We start from the raw sequence: 25,784 nt of genomic DNA, 5'->3' as shown, positions 1-25,784 counted from the left end.
CACCCATGGCAGTACTGAGAAATAAAACATGCAAATTCCTGAACACAATTAATGGACACAAGGAAACTATTAAAAGTCAGTAGCTGGCATCATTCAAATGTACATTTCCTTGATACACCAGACATATTATTGGATTTCTGTGCACTTCCCTTGAGCTTAAATATACTTCAGGAAACATGAGATTCCAAAGTAAAAAAAGTCACAACCTCCAGGCTAGTACTACAAATCACATAAATGAATAGTTCTCAGAATCCTGAACTTATCCAACAAGAAGGAATTCAAGGGGGTGGGGTAGAAAGAGAATATAGTTCCTGTGTTTTCAAGAATACAAAGACTTAAACGTATCAGCACATTAAATTAGTAATTTAAACACCACGTACATATCACATATAAGGTGCTATGCTTACACTGCATGGGACGGCTTCTCCAAAATGCAGCGCAAAGTGGTCAGTTCAGCTGCCTTGTTTCTAACACTCGTGTGGACATGACAATAGAAGAGGTTGACGTTGACTTGTCTTAGAGAAGATGACATGCACGTCAAAACTCAACACACCTGCGCACATTCGTGTGCATCACCTGATACTGTCTCCAAGCAAGTGCACTTTGGAAAGCCTTTTTCTCAAAGCCACTACTGAGAAACAGTCAACAGGAACGTGTTTTTCCCGAAACAGTTTTGCCGTGAAGCAGAGGCAGGGAGTCTTTGCAGCTGTACATACACTGGCTTTGTGGTACTTTACCTGAGCAGAAAAGTCAATTAGCTTTGGAAGTAGCACTTTGCTCCCTTTGTCACTCCTCAGGAAATCCAGCAAACTACCTGTTGATAAGGAAGAACAAGTTAGTGCAGTCTAAACACACTACAAAGCAAATCAAGCAAAATTCAATAATCATTACTATTAGTGGTGGGGGAAGGGGGTGGGGATCCCCACAAAATGACTGGCTTTTTAATTTTGTATGCTTACAGTGCCTTTTCCTGAGGTCAGTCAAATCCAGTCTCCTACAGCCTGTTATTTTTGACCTGATGTAAACAGAGCATGTGCTCCAGGTGAGGAGGGTCTGGGTGGGTACTGCCGGCAGACAAACTCTCCTGCTTCCATGGCTTTATCTCAACCAAGACATGCTTGTTCCCAAAAACCTTAGAGTGCCAGCCCAAGGATAGCTTTGGCCATTACTTATCTGAGTCCCTGTAAAATGCACTTGTCCTAGTAGATATATAAGAGTCCTTGTGTGGATAGATTTAAAACATGGGCCACTGCGCGTAGCGAGTAGTAAGTACTCCATAAATATTCTGCTACCTCATCCATACATGGAACAATGGTACCTTGCCCTCAGATTGAGGAAAAGATTGAGATCATGCAGGCAAGACATCAAGAACAGTCTGGTGTATAGTAAGTGATCAATAAATGCTGGGCACTGTTATCAGGAGAAACTCATACTTGCATTTATGATTAAGAATACTATTAAAATGATTTCTCACATCTGTGAGATATAAATAACAACAAACTAAAACTGAAGGAACAAAAGAGTAGCAGACTCACAGATTCTAAGAAGGGACTAGCAGTGGTTAACAAAGGGAAGGGGTTGGGGAGGGTGCGGGGCAGGGAGGAGTTAAGGGGCATTAAGATTAGCACACACAATATAGGCACGTCTCGAGGAAAGCAGTATAGCACAGAGAAGACAAGTAATGACTCTGTAGCATCTTACTATGTTGATGGACAGTGACTGCAATGGGGTGGGGGTGGGGAGACTTGATAATATGGGTGAATGTTGAAACCATAATGTTGCTCATGTGAAACCTTTATAAGATTGTATATCAACGATATCTTAATTAAACAAAAAAAGTCCCTTGGGTGGGGGGAAGACTACTATTAGTTAATTAATTCAACAAGTGTTTATTGAACTCCTACAAAGCATCTGATCCTGGGCCTGGTTTCTGGGCTATAACAACCTAAGCCATGGGGACAAGGTCTTTTTTTTATTTCTGTGTCCTTTTTTTGGAAGGACTGAGTGACTAATATTCAAAATATTTACATATATTAAATAAGAAAATGCAATATTCATCTTTCTAATATATTCAGCTGTGACATCACACTATAGTCTCCATGAGGAGATTACTGGATTACTGCTTACGATTCTTTCTTTCCTGCCTTCATTTCTTCTGATGATTTTGAAAAATTTATTAGTTTCTCTACTGAATTGGAGGAAAGAGTGTGATTCAAACCCCTTTATCTGAAGGTGGTAACAGTGGGAGAAAATATGGTTGCTTGAATCCTCTTCTGTGATTCTATGATTACACAGGAATTTCACCTCAAGGAGTTTTTTAAATGCTGACATTTTAAAGTGACAGGCTGAACATTTAGACAATACTACAGAGGAAAATGAACTAGTTTTAGGATTTTGAGAACTCACATTTTAAATATGTAACAAAAATACACTTATTTGAAATATATATTCATTTGTTTAACAAATACTTATACTTATTGGGGCCCTATAGATATTGGGTACTATTCTTGAAGCTAATATGTATAGGCACAAATGCGGAGAAAAAAAAGACTATATATTAATTTTATAATACTGATTTCTTCCAGTGAGGTGGTTTATGAAAATGCTCTGTTTTCCCATACTTCCTGATTCTTTGGTAGCGAGCACAAACTTATTTGAATATTCCTGAACATTCAGATATTTTACTTTTTGAGCCTTCAGGCTTTTAAAGCCCTGGCCATGTACTCGGTGATGATATAGATGGGCTCCTCTTTGGTGACCACGGCATACAGCCTCACCAGCTTGTCGTGCTGAAGGGTCTTCATGAGGTTCGCCTCTTCCAGGAATGCCTGCACTGACATAGTGCCTGGTTTCAGGGTTTTTACAGCCACTTTGGTACTGTTGTTGTAGTAACCTAGGAAGAAAGCACAGAGAGGGCACGCTTTACCCCAGTGAAAGTCCGAAACTACATGCAGAGTTAGAAGAAAATTTAGTTTACACACAGAACAAAACTTATCTAAAACTCTACATGATGCCAATATTAGGGGACCCTGAATGAAGGGTATATGAATTCTCTGTACCATCTATATAAAAACATCTAAAATTATTCCCAATCAAAAGGATTTTATAAAACAGTAGTTAAAAAAAACAACTCTATATGCACTTCATCATACTAAGATTATTCACTAATTAAGGAAATGTTCTTTATCCAAGACCCCCTGCCCCCCCGCCCGCCACCACCATTCAAAGCTCTGTATACTTTTACACACACACACAATGGTCTGGAAGAAAATATACCAAAACACACCAAATACTAGCTATCTTCAATGGTGCAATTATGGGTGATTTTAATTTTGTTCACCATTCTTCTAACTACCTACCGCTTTTTCTACAATGAATATGTGCTATTTTTATAATCAGAAAAAAAGATTTGCACATTAAAAAAGTACTTATATGTATTAACATTACAGTACAATATACAAGTGTCAAATAAGCATTCCCCAAAGTCTTCAAAGACTTGGGTGATTCCCCACGAACAAAGGGTTCTGCATTGAATGTCTGGGAACCACTGCCTGTCACCACCTCCTCCACCCAGCAGATGCAGCAGGAATATGAGAGCCCTTCAGGGAAGAAACCCATCTGCTGGTTAACCTCAGCACTTCCTACACTTTCCTGACCACAGAACACTATGAAAAACCATACCTTTTCACACCCCATGGAATGCACTTTGGAAATGCTGACTCCTAACATAGCTCTCCCAAGGCACCACTTTTCTGGGACCTGCCTCGGTGATACGCTTAATTCTGAGCCAGGTTTTGTCCTAGGAAAGCATTTTCTCAGGGGTTTGACAAAGCAGAACTATAGATAATCACATTCCCCCTTTCTTCCCTCTGTCCCCATACTTCTCTTGGAAGTACAAAGAAAAAGGTGAGGAGATAGTGACATCTGGTTAGGACCATGAGCCTCCCAGCAGATGACATCTACCTGTACTTGCCCTGAGGAAAATACAACTCTAAGAAATAGTGACAGAGTGTCCAGTCCCCTTGTTTAGGTCACATAATTATCTGTATATGTACAGCATAGAGAGCTGACAGCACACTCAGTAAAACACCAACAGTGATGATCTCTGGGTGGTAGAATTTGGGGTGATGGTTAGTTTCTTTTTTTAAAATTTGTGAATGAGTACTTATCTTTTTTTTAACCAAGGAATTATTTTTAATGGAAATGTTTCTATTTTCACACCTTCAAATGGGCAAGAGAAAGTATAAGTTTACAGTTAACAGTCAACCCTAGCAGTTTTTCTTCTGATCATTAACACTGATTTCTGTTAAAACTTTTCCCTTTACATTCCACCTTCACTTGCATTTGTAGCTTGCAGTGCCCTGTAGAAAAGTGAAGAATCAAGTATATAAAATAAAATGTGTTAGAACCTATGGATAAGATAGTAATAAAAAGCTAAGAAAATACTATCCTAGGTCATTCTCAAAAGTTGCAATCTACACAAAATTGGATTATGCATATATTAAGTTGATTTTCCACCTAAATGCATAATTGCAAACAATGTAACCTTTCATGACTCTTAACAGGAAAGTTAGAGTAAACTCCACCACCAAAAGTCCTTTAATATTACCCTTGAATCAAGGAGATTCCACTACATTCATTAGAGCCACAAAAGACCCTGAATAGCCAAAACAATCTTGAGAAAGAAGAATAAAGCTGGAGGTTTCAAATAGTACTACATGGCTATAGTAATGAAAACAGTATGGTACTGGCACAAAAATAAACACACAGATCAATGGAACAGAATAGAGAGCCTAGAAACAAACCCACACATGTATGGTCAATTAATGTATGACAAGGAAGGCAGGAATATACAAGGGGGAGAGGCCAATCTATTCAATAAATGATGTTGGGAAAATTGGACAGCTACATGCCAAAGAATGAAACTGAATCACTGTCTCACATAATGTACAAATATAAACTCAAATGGATTAAAGCCCTAAAAATATGACCTGAAACCATGAAAATCCCAGAAGAAAACACAGGCAGTACACTCCTGAAGAGCAGCATGAGTAATTTTTTTCTGGCTGTTTCTTCAGGCAAGGGAAACAAAAGCAAAAATAAACAAACAGGACTACATCATACTAAAAAGCTTCTGCACTGGAAAGCACACCACCAACAAACTGAAAAGGCAACCTACTGAACAGGAGAATATATTTGCAAATGATAGATGTTAAGGGACTAATACCCAAAATATATAAAGAACTCACACAACTAAACACCAAGAAAAAAATAACCCAATTAAAATACGGGCAGAAGACCCAAAATATCATTTTTCCAAGTAAGATATCCAGATGGCCAACAGTCAAATGAAAACATGTTCAACAGCACTAATCATCAGGGAAATGCAAATCAAAATGACAATGAGAAGTCACCTCATACCAGTCAGCATGGCTAGTATGGAAGAAAATGGAAGAAAAAGCAAGTGTTGGCGAGGATGTGGAGAAAAGGGATCCCTCATGTAAAGGGAATGCAAACTGGCACAGTCACTATGGAAAGATGTATGGAGGTTCTCAGAAAACTAAAAATAGAAATACTGTATGACCCAACAATTTCACTTCTTGTATTTACCCAAAGAAAACAAAATCCTTAATACAAAAAGATACATGCACCGTATGATTACTGCAGTATTATTTACAATAGCCAAGGTATGGAAGCAACCCAAGTGTTCATCAATAGATGAATGGATGAATAAGAAGCGGTACATACACACAATGGAATATTACTCAACCACAAAAAGAATGAAATCTTGCCATTTGCAACACCATGGATGCCCTTAAAGGATATTATGCTAAGTAAGTCAGACAGAAAAAGACAAATACCATATGTTTCACTTATACGTGGAATCAAAAAAATGAATCAAATAAAAAAACAAAACAGACTCATAAGTGCAGAGAACAAACTAGTACTTGACATAAAGGATGAATATAATAGGCAAAGAGGATAAAGAGGTACAAACTTCCATGAAAAGTACAGCAAAGGGAGTATAATCAGTAATATTGTAATAACTTTGTATGGGGACAGATGGTAACTACACTTATCATGGTGAGGATTTAGCAATGTATTTAATTGTAGAATTACTATGGTGTACACCTGAAATCAACACAAGATTGTATTATCAACAACACTTCAATTAAAAAAAGGTTTTGTTAAAAATGTGATGACAAGTTTATAAATAGATCCTCAACGACATGAATATTATTAGCAGCAAAGCAGAGCAAGAAAACGTACTCTTTGATACATGTAACTGACAAAGAAACAGTGTCTGGAATATATAAAGAATTACTACAAATCAATAAGAGAAACAGAAAAATAGATGGGAATTTCAAAAAATAAATCCAAATGACAAACAATATGTGAAAGGAACTTGACCTCATAGTAATCAGAGACATGCAAATAAGGCTGTAGGGAGAAACTACCACCCAGCTTGAAAACAATTACATAGTCTGACAGTACAACTGCAGGTGAACATGTGCCCCCTTGGTAGAGAAACTGGGGTGGTGTTCTTTTCTGAGCAATATCCCGGGGACCCACGAAGAATGTTGACAGAGCAGCCTCCTTGCATGTGCAATAAGCTTGAGTGACAGCAGACACACACACGGGCTGTGCTGACCCGGGACCCACATCCTTCCAGGTACAACTCTGGCGGTCAGGAAGTGGGATGCTGAGAACTTCCGTACTTCGCTGCTCAGAGTCTGAACTGGGACAAGCACTTTGGAAACTTGTTGGCACTATTAAGTAGAGTTGAGATTCCTATTTTTATGATCCAGCAAATCCACTCTTGGTCAACCTAGGGAAACATGTGCCCTTAAACCAGCACAAAAACGTTCACAGTGGCATTGCCCACAGTAGTCAAAACCTGGGAATAACTCCAATACCATCAATAAATAGTGAAATCAATGGATAAACTCTTCGCATCTTGAATACAAACATAGCACACACTGCTATGGAGCAATGAAGGTGAATGAACAGCAACTACACCCCAAAGCATGGATGAATCTCACAAATGCAACATTGAATCAAAAAGGGAGGACATAGTAAAGGAGTTCATTTGGTACGATTCATTTATGCAATGTTCAAAAATAGACAAAACTAAACTAGAGTGTCTGCAGGTGCATATCCCCATCTACACAAGTAGTAGAAGTATAAAAAAAAGCCAGGAAATTATTACAAAAGTCAGAATAGTAGTTACCTTTGTGGTTAGGAAGGGGTAAGTGGAAGCTTCTGGGTGCTGGCAAGCTTCCAGTGTGTGATCTCAGGGGTCTCCACACAGGTTTTCATTTTGTAAGTATTTATGATATTGAATATTTGTGTCTTACAACCTTTTCTGTTTGCTTGTTGTTACAGAGCAATAAAACAGAAAGAAACAAAATGATTCCCCTTTTCTCATCATAAAAGCAATGGAACTTATTGAGACTTTTACATAATATAAAATTATGGTAAAGGATGAAGAAGAAAACAATGCTTTCCAAGTGTAGGGGGGAAAGTCATCAGGAAATCTACTACAGCTGCTAAAGATATAAAAAATGCTGATAAGGAGTTCAAATGAACAGTGAATAAAACAGCTGTGTAGGACACAGCTGAAGAATGGCACCAGCTTTTTTTAGGGCTGTGGCACTTAAACAACAGGGCAGGTTTTCATCTTGCACTAAAGGCATGATTTTTATTCAGCACTAAGTATCAAATTGTACTTTATGAAGATACATTCTGTAGTGTGAAGATTCAGTTAACCTAACCAGGGGGTTTATGTTGACATTACAGAGGGAAATGATCTTTTAAAATAAATCTTTGGAAAGTAGTAAAGAATTTTTTGTGGAGTGCTACTTGCCACATTTCAGGGAAGCCAGTGTAACAATTTGAGAAAGTTCCAAGTCCAGGTATGACTAATGCTAGAAGTGTGTGAGTATCATAAGGGAGGTGGTCTTTAAAGAAGATGCATGTAGTTAATTTGGGAAGTTGGCTGGTGATGAATTTCAATGCAGTTGGCTCAAATGAAAATTTACCATGCAAAACTCAATTCCAAACAAGTTTCCCTTCTTCCACAAACTCTTTTCACAGACCAAGAGGTAACAGGAAACACCATCCTTAGTTTCACTGATCAGTGAGTTCCCTTGGAATCCAACAATCCACAGAGGAAAACATGTCACCAAACCAGATGTCAAGAGGATCATGTGGGCAAGAGGAAACAGTTTGAGGGAGGAATTCCTCTTTCTTTCACCCCCTCCCTTCTCCCACCCAGAATAGGTCACTTCCTAGTATTTATTCACTGTATTTCAGAACAAAAAATTCAGACTATAGAATGGGACTGGTAGTCTATGAACCATTCCTCATGCTTTGCAAAAATACTTAGTTAACTGACATAATTTGTAATGTGTTTTTCTTTGTCTACCCATGAGAAAAGCTAGCCTGCTGTCCCTTGAGAAACCAAAACTAAATTCTGGCAGCTCGAAGGTGCAAACCTTGGGTCCTACCAGCCCCAGAACAGTCAGAATGAGAAGCACAAACACATGGGCGAGGTGCCAGCCCTTGACCGCTGATACATTATTCTTTTGGTTTTATTCCCAGTATTTCTCTGCTAAATGCATTCAATGTATTGATGTTATTTCCATAGCTAAGGGGATGCTCCCTGCCTGACAGCCAAATTCACAGAACCTATCCACAAAAGATCCCAGATCAAAATTTTCTATTATTTCTTTTCTCTTCTTTCTTTCCCTCCCTTTCTTCTTTCCTTTCTTTAATATAAGACTAGAAGGAGAAAAGCACAATAAAAAAAACTATCAATTTCAAAATCCTGGCAATGATACTATGCTATAGCTTTGCAAGAAGTTACTATTGGGGGAAACTAGATAAAGGTTCCATCTCTTTGTATTATTTATTTTATATATATGATAGCTTTACTGAACTATAAGTCAAATGCCATGCCACCTACCCAATTAAACTATATATTCATTGGTTTTTGTATATTCAGAGTTGTGGGACTATCACCACAATCATTGGGACGTTTTCTTCACCCCCAAAAGAAGCCCTGTACCCATTACAGTCACTCCCCCATCCTCCCAGCCTCTCAAACCCCCCAAGCTGAGGCAACCACTCTTCTACTCTGTCTCTACAGATTTGCCTATTCCAGACATTGCAGACAAATGGAATCATGTAATTCCAACTGTGTCCTTTGTGTCTGGCTTCTTTCATTTAACTTGGTGTTTTCAAGGTTCATCTGTGCTGTAGCAAGTGTCAACCCTTTGCTTCTTTGCACTGCCGAATGATATCCCATTCTGTGGGTACACCACATTTTGTTTATCCATTCATTCACTGATGGATATTTGGGTGGTTTACACCTTTTGGCTGTTATGAATAATGCTCTTATGAAAATTTGCATAAAATTTCTTTTACACATTTGCATGGACATATGTTTTCATTTCTATATTATTTCTTACAACTGCATGTGAATATGTAATTATCTCAAAATAAAAAAGTTTAATTATGAAAATAAGAAACAACCTGTGTGCATGGGGAAATCCTGGGTCATCTCTCCCCTATTTCATAGCCTATACATTGATGTTACCATACTTTATAATAAAATTAAGTATTTAAAAATAAGAGTGGCTCTTTGAGTGCTCTCAACTGAGCTAAGAGCTAGCCTGTATCATCTCCTTCACTCCTTACACCATTCCTGCAAACCAGGTTCTATTGTTAACTCCATTTCAAATAAAACATTATCAGCAAATCTATTCAAATGATGAATTTTCACAAGATTTTTACCTTCTTTAAAATAGTGTAAACAGAAAGTAACACTCTGGACAGGACAGTTGCATATTTTCCAATGCCCTCTTCTCTCTTCTAAACCTTAGATTCTTCCAGGTACCACCTGGATACATGCCAAATAAAAATTCTCTAAAATTGGTGTGAACTTTAAGCACATGGCTCAGTGGAAGCCCATGAACAGGAAAGGGTGAGAAAGGGCAGGAGGATCTAGTGTATCTGAAATTGGAAGCAAAGAGGTTGTCTCAGTCCCAGAAAGGTCCAATGTGCTTGAGCTCCAGGGGACAAATTTCAGGACAGGGTTGAGCCTCTCGCGATGGCACCGTGCTGGGCAGGTCTACTCAGGCATGTGCCCCCTGCTGCTACCTTCCTCTTGGCTTCCACTGGCTTACACGCTCCTCATGAGCTGGGCTGGCAAATGGCACCCATGGGCCGCACCGTCGTGGAGCTGGTTCCCATTCTACTTGCTAACAGCCCTCAAGAAAATTTTAAGAAAATACAAGAGGACTACTGTGATCTCTTCCCCCCTCAGTGATAACTTCCCAGAGCAGCAGATCTGACCTCTTGGGTGAAAAGAGCACACAGTGTGATGCTTTTGTCCTGACCTCACAGTTGGACGAAGGAGACGGGAAGCATACTCCACACCATCACTTCACACATGTGGCCGCTGCCTTGGAGCAGACAAGTACACCCCAGCTCAGCTCCCTCTACTTTTCTCTGCATTATGGTATGCGATTTCTTTTCCTGGCAAATCTCCATAGGAAGGTCTAACTGGATTATCTACAGTTTGGAATCATGACTAAAGTTGAGAAAACTCCATTGAAATACAGCTGCCAATGACTATAGTCAAACACAGTAAAATGAAAATAATGATAAAAATAGAGAGCACAGAGCTAGGCTCTCCAGGAAACATCTCAGGTGCATCGTCCCATTCCTCCTTTCAGCAGCTGATGAGAGGGTTGTTTGCCCACTTTCCTGATGAGGAAACTGAGGCTAGGGAGGCCAAACTAACTTGCAGATTGTTGAGTGAGTGAGAGAGTCCAGTTCTCTGGGCTGCCTGGCAGCTGGCATCCTCACCGCCTTGAAGGACTTCGGGCAAGTTGCTTATCTGATTCTCAGGGTCCTCATTTATCAAGTGATGACTAGAATTCCTCTTACAGTGTAATTGCAGTGAGTATAAGAGGTAACTGATGAAAATGAGCCTGGGGGGTGGGGGGTGGGGGCAGTGACACTATAGCTGAGACAGTCCTTTCTCCCTCCCCCATTCTCCTTCCTCCCCCTCCACACTTGTCATCGTCTCCCCTCTCAGGGTCAGGGGCAATGCAGAGAAGGGTGAGCAGGCAGATGGCCTGAGAGACCTAGAGGACAAAGCAAGGTCACAATGAACGTGTACTTGCCGGCCAATCTTCTCAATGAGGAGACAAGGCTGGAACGGGGAGGCCAGAGAGGGAGGGCAGAGTCCCTGGCTCCCAGAGTGAGCCCGTGGGGCCGGAGTAGACATGTTTAGGGGAGTGTGGGAGGGACACAGGGACAACTGCAGCTTCTCAGAGAAGCTGCAACTTCTAAGGGGGAAGAGAATTCAACATGAGCACAGCACGCTGAAACCACTTGGGGAAGTTCTTTTGGATCACAGCGTAATTACACAGGCTTGAAAATATCCCCACAGATTATCAATTAGCTACAAAAGGGAATTAAAAGTAATACTTACAGTGGGAAAATCTGGTGGACTTCCTTAAAATCAAACAAACATCAGCAATAATGGGACCGGCGAATATTTCGTGCCTCCCATGGATGCACTGGGGACCCAGCATTGCTTTATACTTAGATGCTATTTGTGCACAAGGGCATACTCTGAGCCAAATCACAAGAAACATCAGGAAAATCCAAGTGAGGGACATTCTACAAAACAACTGACCTGTGTCCTACAAAATGCTGTCATCGTAAAAGGTGAAGATGGGCCAAGGAATAGTTCCTTATTCAAGGAGACTAAAGATGTATTTGGCAAATACATGATCCCAGAGAGTTGTGAGGTCATGACTAGGAAAATGAGGGTCTACACTAGATGATACTATGTATCAACATTTAATTTCCTGAATGTGATCATTGTATTATATAAGATAACAGCCCTGCTCTTAGGAGACACATGTATTTAGGAGCCTTAAGCATTTAAGGGTGAAAAGTCGTCACATCTGCATTTACTCTCAAGTGGCTCAACAAAATAACAATATATACATGTGTATGTGTGTGTGTATGTATAAAAAAGATAAACCATATATAGAAAACTATCAATTAGTGAATGTAGGGGAAAGGTATACACTGTTTATTATACTGTTCCTGTCCCTAGTCTGTAGATTTGAAAAAATATATTAGAAAATAAATGTAAGTATATTGGGGGAAGAAAAAAGGGATCATTTTTTTTAATGAGCAGATAATAGCTTGATGGTTCCTCAAAAAGTTAAACATAGAATTTCAATATGATCTAGCAATTCCACTCCTAAAATAATGTATATGACCCAAGACAAATGAAAACTTTTGTCTTCATAATGATTTGTACATGAATGGTCGTAGCAGCATCATTCACAATTGTCAAAGGTGGAAACAACCCAACTGCCCATCAACTGATGAACAAGTAAACAAACTGTGGCACAGCCATAGAACAGATGTGATTCAGCCATGAAGAAGAATGAAACTCTGACACCCGCTACCACATGGATGAACCTTGCAGGCACTACACTCAGTGAAATAAGCCAGACGTAACAGGACAGACAAGGTATGATTCCCCTAAGCATAGCCACATTCACAGAGACAGACGTCAAATGGTGGGTGACGGGGGTTGAGGGGGAGGAATGGGGAGTTGGCCGCTCAGTGGGCACAGGGGTTCCTTCTGGGGTGATGACAATGGCTTGGACCTAGAATGAGGAGCTGGTTTCACAGCAATGTGAATATAATAAATGTCACTAAATTGTTCACTTTAAAATGACTGATCTTATGTTACATGAATTTTTCTTCAATAAAAAAGAAAAGAGCAGAGAGAGAAAAGAAGGAGGAGGGTATCATGACACAGGCAGCAGCGTGTGAATGGGAAGAGGCCACACTGAGAGCGAGCACTCGCACCGGCGAATCTGCCGACGGGAATGGAAAGAGAGCTGATAGGCATTCTGACTAGTTCTGAAATCCGCCGACCAAAATGGAGAATGTGAGGTTGTATTGATTATAGCTGTTGACCTGAATTCCGTAAAAACGTTCACAGAGGCTTACAGTGCAGTAAGGGTTAACTGCCTGCTGGGTCAGGATGTGCCATATTGAAAGGACACCGGCTGAAGCAGCACCAACAGGAGAAAGTGGGCAAAGCTGTGATCCCAGGGGCAAAGATTTTAGAGGAAACATCTCTGCCTCATAGACCCCTAGACGGGGAAGTGCAATGACCATGTGGCTTCAGGGGCTGCAGAGTCTTCAGTTCCCACTCAGCTGGATGCACAGAGTTTTTGTAAGCCGGGTACCACCCCCCAACCTTCCTGCTCCTTAGAAATCATGTTTGCTCTCACTCACACAAAGCTGGCACAGAAAAAATGATTCGGGAAGATATGTTTGACCTAATATGCTATCTTTTCCAGAAGTCACTGCATTTTCAATTAGATCATGCAGAGAACATGATTTTTTCTTAAAAAAGGTTTTTAAAACTTGTTATCACAAAAGAAAAGGAAATTCACATTCACTGTAAAAACTTTCAGAAAGACAGATGGGCAGAAAGAATCCCCTGGAGAAAGTTATTGCCATAATTTTGGGGTGACTCTTGCCAGCCTGAGAAGGCAGTACTTAATGGTAAGGGGTGATTCATTAAGGATGGCACTTTGAAAATTTTTGGAAACTTCCTGGGTGAGAAATTACAGTAAATGTGAGGCTTCCTATTAAGCCTATGAGCAAGGATGATCCTAAACCCAAGTGTATCTTTCCCTGAGATGGAAGTAAATGTCCCTCACTTAAAATACAGACCAGAGAGTCTAGTAATGAAGGAATCAAGAAAAAGTAGGCAGAAAAATTGGGATACACACCTGCTACCGGCGTCCGCATGAACGTTCATTCTAAAGGAGAATTACGAAGTCAGAGGAAGAGTCTCATCAAGTAATTGGTGGACAGAGAGACACAAAGGAAATAGCTTCTGATACAGGTTAGCATTTGGCTAAGAAAACAAACAGATATCAACTTGAGCCCTTATTTCTCTTGTTGTCACATCTGGAGTGGACTGGCTACAGAGCCACACACTCACCCATCCAGACTTCCCCAAACTGTCCAGCACCCAGCCTCTTCACCAACTTAATGGACTCCCACGGGATCTCCCAGGCATCTTTATCCCACGGCTTTTGTGGTTTGGGACTGATACATGCCTTCTCCAGTCTTCTGCACAAACCATCCGACTGCTCTAATTTGAAAGAGAAGAGAAAGGACAAAAAAGTCATACTTTTATGTTTTCCCGGTATCTTTGAGGAAGTTTTGACTATTAGTCTTATAATTTCCAATTTGCCAGAGTCTATGAACTCAAATGTTTATGGGGTTATCTTTTGTATAGTCATGACTTTGAAAGTCTTAAGTGAAACACAATTTAAAACATACTTGATTTTATTCATTAGCACTGCTAATCTATTTAAAACAAACAACACCAGTAGATAAAAGCTGACATGTTGTCACACTTAGTAAAATGTATTTTAGATTACTGAGCCCATGTAAGCACCTCAGGGCACAAAAATGTGGACTTGGTGATGTCACCAGGGACCCTCCAGCCCAGGAAGGCCAGAGAAACAGTAAACACTCACCACACATGCTCTAAGTGAATAGAGATGACAGAGAGGGAGGGAGGATGCCACAAAATCTGAGGTATATTGCTCTTTCCATATTTTAGGGTCTAAGCAAACTTGTAAGGGTGTATTCCCTTGGAGCAGGCTGTAGCTGTAAGCAGTAACAACTGCCCACTGCAACCAACTTTAATCACACTGGGAATGAACTGAACGGCTGGTCACAGGCCCAGTTTAACAGGCCGGTGGGTGGCACTGGAAATGGACCATGGACTTGCCACTTCTAAATATTTTGTTTTTGTTGTTATTTCTGTTTTCTTTTACCAAGAGTATGTATTACTTTTACATACACACACAGAGATCCGCAAATCTGTATTCCTATTCCAGATGTTTAAGATGTGTTGTAAAAACACATGTGATGTTAAAACAGTATTCATTTTTCTCTTCATAGCATTGGAGCATTAACTGTCCAGCAGCAAGGCCAGAGTGGGAAGGACTGGGATATGTATTCACAATGATCAAATCTGACTTTGTACATTTCAGTGTACATTAACTTGGAATTAATTTAGAGTATGATCCTTTGGTTTTTATGGTAAAGAAATGTGGCCTATAAAAAAGTTTAATGTAAGAAAGTGTTTGATATAATATATTTTCATAGTAAGTATTATGTTTTGTCCAGTCCTCAGTATTTACTTACTCTGGTAATGCTTAATGTGATTCGTGGAGAGATGTAATAACCCCCATTATCCAGACTTCTAATTTTGTAGTGCTTAATGACATCACCGTGCACAGGGTCATAATCTCTGACGGATAGAGAATAGCTTCCTGTGGGGGAAAAATACAAGTAAAGATCACGCTTGTATTTATAAATAAGATCTGGATTATACAACATTGCAGTACACACTTGGCCATAAAAATGTATAAAATATAAATTACGTATACAGTCCATAATTTTAAAAGTCCTATAAAAAGTCTACTTGACAAATGAAGCTAGCATTTGGTTTGCCATGAAGTTTACCAACATGCCATTTTCCTTCTTCATGATGATTATTATTTTACTAAACAGAAAAATTATTTGATTTTCTTTCTCTTAAGATGTCAGGGTTTAGCCGAAATAATAATGTAAGAGGCTCCGCAAACACAAAGCTGATAAGAAATGGCCATAATTGCTTTCTGTGTTACTTTTAGTAGCAGAATTAATCATTTCTGCTTATTTGTTATCAAACTATAAAAGTTCACTACCGGAACATAACATACATCCTTTTTACAAAGAATTCTAAGAGCGATTCCGTAAACAGTGCTTCAGTAAGAGGGCTTAAGCCACTTCCTACCTTTTAATGTTTCACTTTCTCTGATGAGAAAAGATCCAGCGCTGTTCCCTGGGGCCAGAAGCTGCCTTTCTGCATCTTTCCTGGTTATACCCTTGAAAAACCACCTGAGAAGACATTTTAACACTCCATGGGTGTTAGGTTCCAGGGAAGGAAAAAGACAAAGAATAAACAAAAAACTCCAACAGGGCAAACAAAACCATCAGAGGTGAGGACATGTAAGGACTCACTCTTCTGTTTCCAAGGTGTTGACTTTGGCTACATAGTTGCTGGGGATGAAGCCCTCTCTCTTTGTTGAAAGGGATTTGGCTTTCCACCACTCCCCATGCCTGGAAGAGAAACAGCATCAAAGTATCTGTATCCAGTGCCTCAGGAGCTACAACAGCAATTGTCTTAAGGTGTTTTGGGGAAAGAGTCCCAGAACCCCAGAATCCAGTGGCAACGTTCACTCCTCTTGCTGAAATAAAAACATGTTTAGAGACTGAAGCAAAGGGAAACAGTGCAGCCATAAGTGGGGTCCTTGTGCTCAGTGCTGCACTAAAAAGAGTTGGGGTGAAAATGGTCAACTTGCAGAAGCAAAACATTTGTAATCCCCTTCCAGCATCGCTAAGAAATGCTTTAGGAAAGGGGAGTCGAGAGGATAATAAGCCATGGTCTGTATATTACAAAATACTATGTTAAAACACCTAGTTTCTACAGATAAACACCACCGAAAGCCATGAAGCAATTCCCAGCAGGTGGGCCTCATCAGCATGTTCTGCTCCCACGTGGAGCAGGGGAGCTGGGGACAGTGAAGGAGGGAGGAATGGGTGGGTCCCTGTGCGCCTCAGCCATGTTCCCCTTCACATTCCCACAGGCAGACGGGATCCTTGTCTGCAGGACATAAGGACAGCTACAGCTGGCACCAAGCTGCTGCCCCCGGTGTGCCCCTCCTGCATTCACGCATACGCACAAACACATAACCCTCACATCAACCCCGTGACAGAAGCTTCGTGGTTCCCGTTTTATAAGTGAAGAAGCTGTACAGTCGAACTGACTTACCAAGGTCACACAGCTATCAAGTGGCAGGGCCAGGACTAAGTCCGAGGTCACACTCAGCCAGTGACAGTCACTCTTACCTCAGCGATAACTGCTCTCAACTACGGAACGCCTTCTACTTACTCAGAGGTCTCCCTCCTCTACCCTGGTTGGCCGGCCAGGGTGACTATGCGTACGGTTAGTAGTAGCGAACTAGGATTCAGATACCTGAATTCCTCCTCCTCAGTACTGTTCTGAGCCCCGGTGGTCTGAGCAGAGCCACAGCTCTGTGAGTCCGCATGGAGAGGGTCAAGGAAATGATGTCTAAGCGTTTTCACAAAAGGGTTACAAGCTCTGAGTAGGGACTTTTCCAAAATGACTGCTGCTTCAGTCCAGTGCTCTTAAAACTCAAACCAGTCTGGCCCCATAAACCCAGTACAAATGTGAGGAATAGAGCTAAACAAAAAATGGCATTAAGATAGTGTGCAAATGCCACACAGACCCAAACTTTTTAAGATGGCACAGATGGACACAGAAAGAAACTGGTGTCTGTCTTCAAAGCACTCCTGGAGAGTGCTCACAGCCAGGCATATGAGGAAAATTCCTTCCGATCTACTCCTGCTGCTCCCGGAGCCCTGCTGGCCTCAAGGAGGTTGGGGGCCTCCTGCCCACCACCAGAGGGGGGTCTGGCTATAGCTGTGCCAAGGGAAGCAAAGAGTGGGAGGGCTGTCTGCAGGACTTGGGCCTGAGTAAGGGGCAGCGGGCACTGTGCCTAGTTGCACTTACTCCTCCAGGACCTTCATCCTCTCTCCTTTCTTGAAAGACAAGTCATCTGGATGGATGCCGTCATAGGGGTACAAGGCTACCACAATGTCTCCTTGCTCCTCTGGATCTAAAAATGAAGGATGGAAGCAAAGACCTTCAAGAATCCATCAGCAGAAGCATTTTAACAAAAGCTCATCAGGCACAAAAGGCAAGAGAAAGGCAACGGGAAGAACGATGTGGGCTTCCCTCCCAGTGGGGCTCAGGGCCGCCATGGTTGACAGGAAGTAGCACACTATCCATGCTGGGTACCGCGTTTGTTATCTTAAGTCATACAGACCGACAGCTATAGTTAATTCCAAGCCTATATTTAAGAAATGCTACAACGATGTTAAATTTCTGATGAAAGTCAACCCATAAAATCTCCAACTGTAAGGTTGGTGGGGCAAAGGGGATTACTACACTCCCTGGCATCAGGAAAGCTTGGGTCCATATTATCTTCAAATCTTATTTCAAGAAATTTTATACTGACTTCTAAATCATTTATATTTGCACAATTAGGTATATGATCAATTATAAATAATTTAGAGGAAATAATTGAGAAACCAGTTAAATCATTTTTAAGCAGCAAGCTGATTTTCAAATATCAAAGAGTCCTTAATTAATAAATATTTTAATATACTTTTTATAAGACCAAAACACATCTATGCAACTCATCTACCATAACTCTTTCTCCCTAAAATGTCCTTACAGCATTGTTGAATATGCATGGATTCAACTTCATCATCTCATCAGATCACCGCCTGGAGTCAATCCAGGGCATGCATTTTGGCACGTGTGGCACAGAGCGGAGAGTGTTATCCGCAGCCAGGAAACAAGGCGTTTATGACCATGGAAGACACAGACTGTACTATACCTGAGGGCATGGGAAAGTCTCAGCCATGTCTACTGCTTCTGCTTTCTGACCTCATCTTTAACCTCCTTTACTCTTAAGAAGATGAAAAATGATGTGGAAGTTTGACTCTTTTCCTTTGTTTTTCTGAATAAAGGACATCTTGGCTCATCATTAAAAACAAAGCAAAACAAAACAAAAACTTGGGTTTTAAAGCATGTAAAATCTATAGCATGTGATGCCAGAAAAGGTCAGATCCCATTTATGAGATCTTTGAAGTCTATAACAAAACTATTTGTGGCTTTATTTTCTTTTAATCATATTTAAATAATACAGTTCTATATCTGTACCTGTTTATGTAATGTTTTAATATTATATTTATATATACTTGTTATCACTAAATTATTAAAGCTATTAATAATCTTACATATTTTGAGTTTCTGTATGTAAAATTACATTAATTTGTCTGCCTAAAAATATGTGTATAATTAATTAATAGCATAATGTATTTACTCTCCATCTCCTTTTCATAAGAAGGCCAGTGGTGAGTTATCAATTTCAATGACATGCAGTTATGACATATGTCACACCTGAAGGATAATGGGGAATGGTGGAGAGAGGGCTGGCAGAAGGACTTGATTATAGTAATGCACTTGTAGAAGGCCAAGGCATTTACAAGCATGACAGACTAGAGACACTGTGAAAACCCTTAATGGCATAGATGAAACTGGAATAAGCTGCATTCAGAGTAAGTGCTGAGGAATTCCCTAAAGAGCAGACTATAGGAAGATAAACCTATGTATAGTGAGAGAACAGATGGAAAGGATAGAAGATCTGAAATAAAGTACATTTAAGGTCGTAATTTTTCAAGTTTCTGTTTCTCTTTTCCATGAAATACAGTACAGTATTAATTCCTCTTTTGCCAAGCATTCCCCAAACACACCAAGGAGCACATCATTGATATAAAATTTCTGGTACAGATATTAGTCCAAGTTTAGGGAGCAGAATTAGCTGTGTTTTCTAAAATCTTTTAATGCTCTATAGAAACTCATGACAACTTCAGTATCGGTACTATTTTGAACTAATTGAATGTCAAGATGGGATAAAGTATGATATGCCAAAGGTCATATTAGCACCTATCTTGGCTTCTGACTTGAATCAAGCAATTCTTTCTGCTTCCAGACCACTGCACTGATCTCATTACTTATCCTAAGCCACACAAGCTCTGATAGATAAATATCTGTATGTATGAGTGGGTCTTTGCACCAGTGATATGAAAGATGATTGTTTTCACCTATAAAAAGGTGGACAAAGGCCCTTTTATTGTATAATAAGTGGCCTGGTTATCCCTAAACTGTTTACAAGCTCTTTAAAGGATTAAGTTATAAAGGCATTATCAAAAAATATTTGAGGCACAAGTAACTGATGTGATTTTTTTTGCATGCACATGTTCCAGATTTGGTGTTTAAATTATGCAGCCATTCTTTGATCCTGCTGTGGGAATTCTTTCCTGAGACTTACTGGCCTTTGCTGTTTATTGGACACTGGATCTCTCACATAAAGAGTTTGATCATTACCTAATATTTAAAGGATGAAGGAGGAAGAAAAAGGAGGGAAAAAAAGAACCTTTAGACTGTATTTGTAATAGTATACTAAATGAGTTTAATTAGACTCAGATAGTAAGGGAATGACCCTGGAACCTTTGGTAACCATGAATCTAAAGCCTGCAATGGCAATAAGAACATACCTATCAATAATCACCCTAAATGTTTGAATGCACTAATCAAAAGACATAGAGTCACTGAATGGATAAAAAATAAAACCCATCTGTATGCTGCCTACAAGAGACTCACTTCAAACCCAAAGACATACACAGACTGAAAATAAAGGGATGGAAAAATATATTTCATGCAACTAATAGGGAGAAAAAAAGAGGAGTTGCAGTACTTATATCAGACAAAATAGACTTCAGTAAATTTAAAAAGATTGAAATTGTACCAACAACCTTCTCAAAACACAAAGTTATGAAACTAGAAATAAATTACACAAAGAAAATGAAAAAGCCCACAAATACACAGAGGCTTAATAACATGCTCCTGAATAATCAATGGATCAGTGACCAAATAAAAATAGAGATCAAGCAATATATGGAGACAAATGACAACAATAATTCAATATCACAAAATCTATGGGATGCACCAAAGGCCATGCTAACAGGGAAATATATTGCATTACAGGCTTACCTCAGGAAAGAAGAACAATCCCATATAAGCAGTCTAAATTCACAATTAATGAAACTAGAAAAAGAAGAACAAATGAGGCCCAAAGTCAGTAGAAGGAGGGACATACTAAATATTAGAGCATAAATAAATAAAATTGAGGAGAAAAAAACAATACAAAGAATCAATGGAAGCAGGAGCTGGTCCTTGAGAAAATAAACAAAATAGATAACCCCCTAGCCAGACTTATCAAGAAAAAAGAGAGTGTACACACATAAACACAATCAGAAATGAGAAAGCAAAAATCACTATGGACACCACAGAAATACAAAGAATTTTTAGAGAATACTATGAAAAATTATACGCTAACAAACTGGATAATCTAGAAGAAATGGACAACTTTCTAGAAAAATACAACTTTCCAAGGCTGACACAAGAAGAAACAGAAAATCTGAGTAGACCAATTACCAGCAGGGAAATTGAACTGGTAATCAAAAAACTACCTAAGAACAAAACTCCTGGACCTGATGGTTTCACCACTGAATTTTATCAAACACTTACTGAAGACCTAATACCCATCCTCCCTAAAGTTTTCCAAAAAGTAGAATAGAAGGGAATACTTCCAAACTCATTCTTAAGGGCAGCATCACTCTACTACCAAAACCAGACAAAGACACCACAAAAAATGAAAATTACAGACCAATATCCCTGATGAACATAGATGCAAAAATACTCAACAAAATATTAACAAACCAAATTCAAAAATACATAAAAAAGATCATCCATCATGGTCAAGTACGATTTATTCTAGGGCTGCAAGAATAGTACAACATTCAAAAATCCATCAACATCATCCAGCAACATCAATAAAAAGAAGGACAAAAGCCACTGATCATCTCCATAGATGCTGAAAAACCTTCAACAAACTTCAACATCCATTCACAATAAAAACTCTCAACAAAATAGGTATAGAGGGCAAGTACCTCAACATAATAAAGACCATATGTGACAAACCCACAGCCAACACCATACTTAACAGCAAGAAGCTGAAAGCTTTTCTTTTAAGATCAGGAACAAGACACGGATGCCCACTCTTTCCACTTTTATTCATCATAGTTCTGGAGGTTCTAGCCATGGCAATCAGAAAACACAAAGAAATAAAAGGCATCCACATTGGCAAGGAAGCAGTTAAACTGTCCCTGTTTGCAAATGACATGATATTGTACATAAAAAACCCTAAAGAACCCACTCCCAAACTACTAGATCTAATATCTGAATTCAGCAAAGTGTGGGATACAAAATTTATACACAGAAATCTGTTGCATTCCTATACACTAATAATGAACTAGTAGAAAGAGAAATCAGGAAAACAGTTCCATTCACAATTGCTTCAAAAAGAATAAAATACCTAGGAATAAACCTAATCAAGCAAGTGAAAGACCTATACTCTGAAATCTACAAGATACACATGAGAAAAATTAAATAAGTTACCAATAAATGGAAACACATCCCATGCTCTTGGCTAGGAAGAATTAATATTGTCAAAATGGTCATCCTGCCTAAAGCATTCTGCGGATTCAATGCAATCCCTATCAAAATACCAACAGCATTCTTCAACGAACAAGAGCAAATTGTTCTAAAATTCATATGAACCAAAAGAGACCCCAAGTAGCCAAAGCCATCCTCAGAAGGAAGAATAAAGCTGGGGCAATTATGCTCCCCAACTGCAAGCTCTACTACAAAGTCATGCTAATCAAGACAATTATGGTACTGGCACAACAAGAACAGACCCATAGACCAATGGAACAGACTAGATAGCCCAGATATAAACCCAAGCATATATGGCCAATTAATACATGGTAAAGTAGACATGGATATGCAATGGGGAAATGACAGCCTCTTCAACAGCTGGTGTTGGCAAAACTGGACAGCTACATGCAAGGGAATGAAACTGGATTATTGTGTAACCCCATAGACAAAAATAAAATCAAATTAGATTAAAGACCTGAATATAAGTCATGAAACCATAAAATTCTTAGAAGACAACATAGGCAAAAATCTATTGAGCATAAACACGATTGTCTTTTTCCTGAACACATCTCCTCGGGCAAGGGAAACAAAATAAAAAATGAACAAATGGGACTACCTGATGCTAAAAAGCTTCTGTACAGCAAAGGACACCATTAGCAGAACAAAAAGGCATCCTACAGTATGGGAGAATGTATTTGTAAATGACATATCTGACAAGGGGTTAACATCCAATATAAAGAATTCACATGCCTCAACACCCAAAAAGCAAATAAGCCTATTAACAAATGGGTGGATGATATAAACAGACACTTCTACAAAGAAGAAATTCAGATGGCCAACAGGCACATGAAAAGATGCTCCACATCGTTAATTATCAGGGAAATGCAAATTTAAACCACAATGAGGTATCACCTCATACCAGTTAGGATGGCCAACACAGAGTAGACTGGAAACAAATGCTGGTGAGGATGCAGAGAAAGGGCCACCCTACTACACTACTTGTGGGAATGTAAACTAGTTCAACCATTGTGAGAAGCAATATGGAGGTTCCTCAAATAACTAAAAATAAGAATACCATTTGATCCGGGAATCCCACTCTTAGGAATTTACCAAAAGAATACAACTTCTCAGATTAAAAAAGACAAATAGCAGCACTATTTACAATAGCCAAGATAAGGAACAACCCTAAGTGTCCATCAGTAGAAGAACTGACAAAGATGTGGTATATATACACAATGGAATACTCTTCTGCCATAAGAAAGAAACAAATCCTACCATTTCCAAAAACATGGATGGAGCTAGAGGGTATTATGCTCAGTGAAATAAGTCACGCAGAGAAAGACAAATACCAAATGATTTCCTTCATTTGTGGAGCATAACAAGGAAGCAAAACTGAAGGAACAAAATAGCAGCAGACTCACAAACTCCAAGAAGGGACTGGTGGTTACCAAAGGGGAGGGGTGGGGGAAGGCGAGTGGGGAGGGAGGGAGAAGGGGATTGTGGGGTATCATGATTGGTGCACATGGTCTGTGTGGGGTCACAGGGAAAACAGTGTAGCTCAGAGGAGACAAATAGGGACTCTGGGACATCTTACTACACTGATGGACAATGACTGCAATGGGGTATGGGGGGGACTTGATAATAAAGGTGAATGTAATAACCACATTGGCTTTCTTGTGAAACCTTCATACGAGTGTGTATCAATGATACCTTAATAAAAAAATGAAAAGTAAAATAAAAATTAGTTCCATCAGTATTATGTACTGGTTGAGTATTCAGATCTATTCCATCGTCATTCAGATTGTCTTTCCTTTTTGATTTTATACATCCCATATTTCCTGTTGGAATATAAAAGCAATGACACTGTTTTACCTTTCTAGAATTGGCTTGAAGCCACCAAACTTTCTCCATTAATAAAGAATAAAACAACACACTTTTACCCATTAGCATAGTTTAACAAATTCAAAACTTGATTTTGTTTACAAACCAGTTTGCTTGTTGATTCATTTGCTCATTCATTCATTCAGCAACTATTTACTGAGCATCAATTTTATGTCACCAGGACATAATTCTTGTGGAAAGATGTGTGAATTAAAATTACAGTACAGTGTAGATAGTCAGAGATAGTGGGTGCACAGGACCTAGGAAAGGACATCTAACTCAGGCAAGAGGAAAGGATGTGGTCAGGGGTTGCATCCAGAAGGGAACACTGAGTCCAATGGGAGGGCCCAGGTGCAAAGGCAGTAAAGGGTTTCCAGGAAGAAGGAACTTCACTGCAAAGTACTGAACTTGAGATGACATAGCCTTTTGAGGGAACTCATTCAAGCTGATCCTTTCAGGGCATTAGTTCTATAATGCAAATCCCTTTAGCCAAGGAGCAGGAAGGGGTGCCCAGGAGTGGATGGACAGGGGGCACACCCTGGGTGCAATGCTGTTTTTCTTTACCCTGGACTAATGACACAACTGTAAGGTAAAGTGAAGGGGCTGGAAGCCTCAAAGGCAAGCACAACTGGGAGCTACAGAGCACAAAACCTGACTCCAGTGCAATGTGGCCTAGGAAAATGGTGTGGCCTTCACCAAGCCTGGTAGAAAATGAGGAGACAGGTATTGGAGAAAAGATGCTTGTAGGAACATCCAAATGATCAAATCCAGCAGGCTTCCCAGTAATGAGATATGCGAGTGTGGAAACCAGGAGAGATGGCAGAGCTGGAGGCACCAACGATGGCCTCAGCAAGCCAAGACCAGGCAAAAGAGTTAGGAGAAAGAATGGATGGTGGAAGGGGACTTGTGCTTTATGAGCACGGAATTACATGACCTTGCTTCTAATGGACAGCACACCTCCTTCTGAAACTAGCAACTGTAGTTCCCAAAATAAAGGGGAAGCAAAAACTTTGATTCAAAAGAGCTTTTATTTCATATGCTAAGGTTTCTGAAATAGAAAAGGGCTTGAAAGTTGATCTATAAATAAACAGGGAGAGTTCTTTTTTACCAGGTCCCTACACCTTCCCCAACAGCTCTGGCTGCTGCACAGGGGGCTTCCTGCATGCTCAGCCGGACCCCTATTGCCAAAAGTGGACAAGAAGGAAAGAAGGCAAAACCCACCTCAGTCGTTGCTGCTTTAAAAGACACTGAAAGAGACCTCTACAACTAACTTCTGGTTTGTGTGAAATACAGAGGTTAGAGGTACAAAATGATCACACATATCCATAATAAGCGCCAAAGACAACTAGTCTGAATACTTCAAAACCCACGGGGATTAAACAATTCCCAGACAAGCAAAAGCTAAGGGAATTTGCTTCCCACAAACCACCTCTACAGGGCATCCTACAGGGAGTGCTCTAGATGGGAGCACTCCTAAAAAGAGCACAGAACAAAACACCCAACATATGAAGAATGGAGGAGGAGGAATAAGAAGGGAGAGAAGAAAAGAATCTCCAGATAGTGTATA

At 39.8% G+C, this 25,784-nt stretch overlaps 1 protein-coding gene across 1 annotated transcript; it reads right to left on the bottom strand.

The window, feature by feature from the left end:
* Positions 1 to 403: 403 nt before the first annotated feature.
* On the bottom strand, positions 404 to 24,169 carry LOC118968537 (tyrosine-protein kinase Lyn-like). Its single transcript, XM_073220349.1, is given in 11 exon segments — positions 404 to 515; positions 733 to 816; positions 2,713 to 2,893; positions 14,066 to 14,218; positions 15,286 to 15,300; positions 15,303 to 15,413; positions 15,920 to 16,023; positions 16,147 to 16,245; positions 17,720 to 17,825; positions 20,214 to 20,228; positions 24,079 to 24,169. Coding segments are annotated over 11 exon segments (1,071 nt in total).
* Positions 24,170 to 25,784: the final 1,615 nt, after the last annotated feature.

This window comes from Manis javanica, chromosome 2, assembly GCF_040802235.1.
Source record: "Manis javanica isolate MJ-LG chromosome 2, MJ_LKY, whole genome shotgun sequence".
NCBI classification, from domain to species: domain Eukaryota; kingdom Metazoa; phylum Chordata; class Mammalia; order Pholidota; family Manidae; genus Manis; species Manis javanica.
This window is presented reverse-complemented; position numbering and strand designations above follow the sequence as displayed.